Source organism: Pezoporus wallicus, unplaced genomic scaffold, assembly GCF_028554395.1.
Source record: "Pezoporus wallicus isolate ANWC-B61680 ecotype Strahan unplaced genomic scaffold, APGP_CSIRO_Pwel_v1 contig_13441, whole genome shotgun sequence".
Lineage (NCBI taxonomy): Eukaryota > Metazoa > Chordata > Aves > Psittaciformes > Psittacidae > Pezoporus > Pezoporus wallicus.
Window position 1 is genome coordinate 167 of NW_026641096.1, and position 6527 is coordinate 6693.

The following is a 6527-nucleotide window of genomic DNA, read 5'->3' on the forward strand; positions in this document are numbered from 1 at the left end:
CATATAGGTCCCAATGCCCCCCCATAGGTCCCAATGCCCCATATAGGTCCCAATGCCCCCCCATAGGTCCCAATGCCCCCCCCCATGGTTCCCATGGGTCCCAATGCCCCCCCATGGGTCCCAATGCCCCCCCCCATGGTTCCCATGGGTCCCAATGCCCCCCCATGGTTCCCAATGCCCCCCCCCCATGCCCCCCCCCCATGGATCCCAATGCCCCTCCATGGGTCCCAATCCCCCCCCCATGGGTTCCAATGTCCCCCCCATGGATCCCATGGATCCCCCCCCCCCCCCCCCCCCCATGGGTCCCAATGTCCCCCCCATGGATCCCATGGGTCCCAATGCCCCCCCCATGGGTTCCAATGCCCCCCCCATGGATCCCAATGCCTCTCCATGGATCCCAATGCCCCCCTCATGGATCCTATGGGTCCCAATGTCCCCCCCATGGATCCCATGTGTCCCAATGCCCCCCCCATGGATCCCATGGATCCCAATGTCCCCCCCATGGATCCCATGGATCCCAATGTCCCCCCCATGGATCCCATGGGTCCCAATGCCCCCCCCCAGACATCAACGAGCTGAACCTGCCCAAGACGTGTGAGATCGACTTCTCGGACCAGGACGATCTCCTCCACTTCCGGCTCCTCATCTGCCCCGACGAGGTGGGGACCCCCCCATTGCCCCCCCCATTGTCCCCTTTGTCCCCCCCATTGCCCCCCCCATTGCCCCCCCCATTGTCCCCTTTGTCCTCCCATTGTCCCCCATTGCCCCCTTGTCCCCCCATTGCCCCCCCCATTGCCCCCTTGTCCCCCCATTGCCCCCCCCATTGCCCCCTTGTCCCCCCATTGCCCCCCGCTTGTCTCTTGTCCCCCCCATTGCTCTCCCTTTTCCCCTTATCCCTTCCATTGTCTCCTTTGTCCCCCCATTGCCCCATTGTCTTCCCCATTGCCCCCTTGTCCCCCCCATTGCCCCCCCACTGTCCCCCTTGTCTCCCCCCATTGCCCCCTTTGTCCCCCCCATTGCCCCCCCACTGTCCCCCTTGTCTCCCCCCATTCTCCCCTTGTCCCCCCCATTGCCCCCTTTGTCCCCCCCATTGCCCCCCCACTGTCCCCCTTTGTCCCCCCATTCTCCCTTTGTCCCCCCATTGCCCCCTTTGTCCCCCCCTTGTGCCCCATTGTCCCCTTTTCCCCCCCATTGCCCCTCCATTGTACCCCTGTCCCCCCCGTTGTCCCCCCTTGCCCCCTCATTGCCCCCTTGTCCCCACCATTGTTCCCCCCACTGCCCCCTTGTCCCCCCCATTGCCCCCCCCACTGCCCCCATGTCCCCCACCATTGTCCCCCCATTGCCCCCTTGTCCCCCCCATTGCCCCCTTGTCCCCCCCATTGCCCCCTTGTCCCCCCCATTGCCCCCTTGTCCCCCCCATTGCCCCCTTGTCCCCCCCATTGCCCCTTTGTCCCCCCCATTGCCCCCTTGTCCCCCCCATTGCCCCCTTGTCCCCCCCATTGCCCCCTTGTCCCCCCCATTGCCCCCTTGCCCCCCCATTGCCCCCTTGCCCCCCCATATCCCTTTGTATCCCCCCCCATGCTGACATCTCTGTCCCCCCCCCAGGGTTTCTACAAGGGAGGGAAGTTCGTCTTCAGCTTTAAGGTCAGTGCTGCTTGTGGCCACCCAGAGCCAGCCCTGGGCCACCAGGCGGGGGGGGGGGGGGGGAACGGGACACAACAGTGGGGGCCACCAAGCCCCAACCTGTGGCCACCAAACCAGGAGCCAATGGTGGCCACCAAGTTGGCTTTGTGACCACCATTGGAGCAAGAGCTTGGTGGCCACCAACCCCCAACCTATGGCCACTATTGGAGGAGGAGCTTGGTGGCCACCAGGGTGGCTTTGTGGCCACCATTGGAGCAAGAGCTTGGTGGCCACCAAGCCCCAACCTGTGGCCACCAAACCAGGAGCCAATGGTGGCCATCAACACCCAACCTGTGGCCACCATTGGAGCAGGAGCTTGGTGGCCACCAACCCCCAACCTATGGCCACCAAACCAGGAGCCAATGGTGGCCACCAGGGTGGGGTTGTGGCCACCTAGGAGCTTGGTGGCCACCAACCCCCAACCCATGGCCACCAAACCAGGAGCCAATGGTGGCCATCAACACCCAACCTGTGGCCACCATTGGAGCAAGAGCTTGGTGGCCACCAACCCCCAACCTATGGCCACCAAACCAGGAGCCAATGGTGGCCACCAGGGTGGGGTTGTGGCCACCATTGGAGGAGGAGCTTGGTGGCCACCAACCCCCAACCCATGGCCACCAAACCAGGAGCCAATGGTGGCCATCAACACCCAACCTGTGGCCACCATTGGAGCAAGAGCTTGGTGGCCACCAACCCCCAACCTATGGCCACCAAACCAGGAGCCAATGGTGGCCACCAGGGTGGGGTTGTGGCCACCATTGGAGGAGGAGCTTGGTGGCCACCAACCCCCAACCCATGGCCACCAAACCAGGAGCCAATGGTGGCCACCAGAGTGGGGTTGTGGCCACCATTGGAGGAGGAGCTTGGTGGCCACCAACCCCCAACCTGTGGCCACCATTGGAGGAGGAGCTTGGTGGCCACCAACACCCAACCCATGGCCACCAAACCAGGAGCCAACGGTGGCCACCAGGGTGGCTTTGTGGCCACCATTGGAGGAGGAACTTGGTGGCCACCAACCCCCAACCTGTGGCCACCATTGGAGGAGGAGCTTGGTGGCCACCAGGATGGGTTTGTGGCCACCATTGGAGCAAGAGCTTGGTGGCCACCAACCCCCAACCTGTGGCCACCATTGGAGGAGGAGCTTGGTGGCCACCAACACCCAACCCATGGCCACCAAACCAGGAGCCAATGGTGGCCACCAAGTTGGCTTTGTGACCACCATTGGAGCAAGAGCTTGGTGGCCACCAACCCCTAACCTGTGGCCACCATTGGAGGATGAGCTTGGTGGCCACCAGGGTGGCTTTGTGGCCACCATTGGAGCAGGAGCTTGGTGGCCACCAGGGTGGGTTTGTGGCCACCATTGGAGGAGGAGCTTGGTGGCCACCAACACCCAACCCATGGCCACCAAACCAGGAGCCAATGGTGGCCACCAAGTTGGCTTTGTGACCCCCACGAGCTTCTCATGGGGCAGGTGGCCACTGACCCCCAACCGGTGGCCACCAAGACGCTTCCCCCCCCCCCCTCTCTGCCCCACAGGTCGGCCAGGGCTACCCCCACGACCCCCCCAAGGTCAAGTGTGAGACCATGGTCTATCACCCCAACATCGACCTGGAGGGCAACGTCTGCCTCAACATCCTCAGGTGGGCAAATGGGGGGGGTCCCTCTCCCCTCCCCATTGATGGGGGGCGCTATGGGGTAGCCCCATTGATCCCCGTGGGGTGCCGCTTCCTCCCCATAGAGAGGACTGGAAACCGGTCCTGACGATAAACTCCATCATCTACGGCCTGCAGTATCTCTTCCTGGTGGGTACCAATGTGGGGGGCAGAGTCTATGGGGCAGTGGTGGGTTTGGGCTCTTGGGGGTTCCTATTCCCTGTATTGGGGGGCACCCATAGGGGTCAGTGTCTATGGGGCAGTGGTGGGTTTGGGCCCTTGGGGGTTCCTATTCCCTGTATTGGGGGGCACCCATGGGGGTCAGTGTCTATGGGGCAGTGGTGGGTTTGGGCCTTTGGGGGTTCCTATTCCCTGTATTGGGGGGCACCCATGGGGGGCAGTGTCTATGGGGCACTGGTGGGTTTGGGCACTTGGGGGTTCCTATTCCCTGTATTGGGGGGCACCCATGGGGGTCAGTGTCTATGGGGCACTGGTGGGTTTGGGCACTTGGGGGTCGCACTGTTCCCTGTATTGGGGGGGCACCCATGGGGGGCAGCGTCTATGGGGCAGTGGTGGGTTTGGGCTCTTGGGGGTCGCCCTGTTTCCTGTATTGGGGGGCACCCATAGGGGTCAGTGTCTATGGGGCAGTGGTGGGTTTGGGCACTTGGGGGTCGCACTGTTCCCTGTATTGGGGGGCACCCATAGGGGTCAGTGTCTATGGGGCACTGGTGGGTTTGGGCCCTTGGGGGTTGCACTGTTTCCTGTATTGGGGGGGCACCCATAGGGGTCAGTGTCTATGGGGCACTGGTGGGTTTGGGCCCTTGGGGGTCGCCCTGTTCCCTGTACTGGGGGGCACCCATAGGGGTCAGTGTCTATGGGGCAGTGGTGGGTTTGGGCTCTTGGGGGTCGCACTGTTCCCTGTATTGGGGGGGCACCCATGGGGGTCAGTGTCTATGGGGCAGTGGTGGGTTTGGGCCCTTGGGGGTTCCTATTCCCTGTATTGGGGGGCACCCATGGGGGGCAGTGTCTATGGGGCACTGGTGGGTTTGGGCACTTGGGGGTCGCACTGTTCCCTGTATTGGGGGGGCACCCATAGGGGTCAGTGTCTATGGGGCACTGGTGGGTTTGGGCACTTGGGGGTCGCACTGTTCCCTGTATTGGGGGGCACCCATGGGGGTCAGTGTCTATGGGGCAGTGGTGGGTTTGGGCCTTTGGGGGTTCCTATTCCCTGTATTGGGGGTGCACCCATAGGGGTCAGTGTCTATGGGGCACTGGTGGGTTTGGGCCCTTGGGGGTTCCTATTCCCTGTATTGGGGGTGCACCCATGGGGGGCAGTGTCTATGGGGCACTGGTGGGTTTGGGCACTTGGGGGTCGCACTGTTCCCTGTATTGGGGGGGCACCCATAGGGGTCAGTGTCTATGGGGCAGTGGTGGGTTTGGGCCCTTGGGGGTTCCTATTCCCTGTATTGGGGGGCACCCATGGGGGGCAGTGTCTATGGGGCACTGGTGGGTTTGGGCACTTGGGGGTCGCACTGTTCCCTGTATTGGGGGGGCACCCATAGGGGTCAGTGTCTATGGGGCACTGGTGGGTTTGGGCTCTTGGGGGTCGCCCTGTTCCCTGTATTGGGGGGGTTATGGGGGGGAGCACCAATAAGGGGGGGATGACCCATAGGGGGTGGGGGGCACCCATAGGGGTCAGTGTCTATGGGGCAGTGGTGGGTTTGGGCCCTTGGGGGTCGCCCTATTCCCATTATGGGGGGGGGGGTTAAGGGGGGGGGGTTTGGGGGGGTACTTGGGCTCCTGGTTGGGGGCAGTTAAGGGGCCCCATGGGGGTCTTTAGGGCTATGGGGGTACAGTGGGGGGGGGGGTTAAGGGGGTTGTGGGTGCATTAAGGGCTGTTGGGGGGCATTAAGGGCCATTGGGGGGCAGCAGGCACTGGTGACCCCCGTGTCCCGTATCCCCCTATCCCCATATCTTCCTATTCTCACATCCCCCCATCCCATATCCCATAACCCCATTCCCCCATCCCATCCCCACCCCATTGATCCCATCCCCACCCCATTCCCCCATCTCCCCGTCCCTTACCCCATTACCCTCATCCCCCCATCCCATTCCCCCATCCCTATTCCCCCACTCCATCCTTTACCCCCTCCCATTCCCCCCATCCCATACCCCCTAACCCCTTCCCCCGTCCCATACCCCTACATCCCATACCCTCCATCACATACCCCCACATCCCATACCCCACATCTCATATCCCCTAACCCCTTCCCCCCATCCCATACCCCCCACCCCATCTCCCCCCATCCCACACCCCCCATCCCACACCCCCCATCCCATACCCCCCATCCCATACCCCCCATCCCACACCCCCCATCCCATACCCCCCATCCCATTCCCCCCATCCCATACCCCCCATCCCATACCCCCCATCCCATTCCCCACATCCCATACCCCACATCCCATACCCCCCATCTCCCCCCATCTCCCCCCATCTCCCCCCATCTCCCCCCACCCCATACCCCCCATCTCCCCCCATCTCCCCCCATCCCCCCGTTTCCCCCATTCCCCCATCCCATACCCCCCATCTCTCCCCATCTCCCCCCATCACCCCCATCTCCCCCCCACCCCCCCCCATTCCCCCCATCCCATACCCCCCATCTCCCCCCATCTCCCCCATCCCCCCCCCCATCCCCCGTTTCCCCCCGTCTCCCCCCCCCATCCCCCGTTCCCCCATCTCCCCCATCTCCCCCCATCTCCCCATCTCCCCCATCAGTTACCTTCTATGGGGTCCCAGTTACCTTCTATGGGGGTCCCAGTTACCTTCTATGGGGGTCCCAGTGCTCCCAGTTACCTTCTATGGGGTCCCAGTTACCTTCTATGGGGGTCCCAGTGCTCCCAGTTACCTTCTATGGGGTCCCAGTTACCTTCTATGGGGGTCCCAGTGCTCCCAGTTACCTTCTATGGGGTCCCAGTTACCTTCTATGGGGGTCCCAGTGCTCCCAGTTACCTTCTATGGGGGTCCCAGTTACCTTCTATGGGGTCCCAGTTACCTTCTATGGGGGTCCCAGTTACCTTCTATGGGGGTCCCAGTGCTCCCAGTTACCTTCTATGGGGGTCCCAGTGCTCCCAGTTACCTTCTATGGGGTCCCAGTTACCTTCTATGGGGGTCCCAGTGCTCCCAGTTACCTT

The 6527-nt window shown here is 63.0% G+C and overlaps 1 protein-coding gene across 1 annotated transcript; it reads left to right on the forward strand.

The window, feature by feature from the left end:
* Positions 1 to 380: 380 nt before the first annotated feature.
* Positions 381 to 3524, forward strand: UBE2M (ubiquitin conjugating enzyme E2 M; the record flags this gene model as incomplete). Its single annotated transcript, XM_057422030.1, has 4 exons — positions 381 to 659; positions 1606 to 1644; positions 3220 to 3323; positions 3422 to 3524. Coding segments are annotated over exons 1-4 (525 nt in total), but the record flags the coding sequence as incomplete, so codon positions are not given.
* Between the last annotated feature and the right edge of the window lie 3003 nt (positions 3525 to 6527).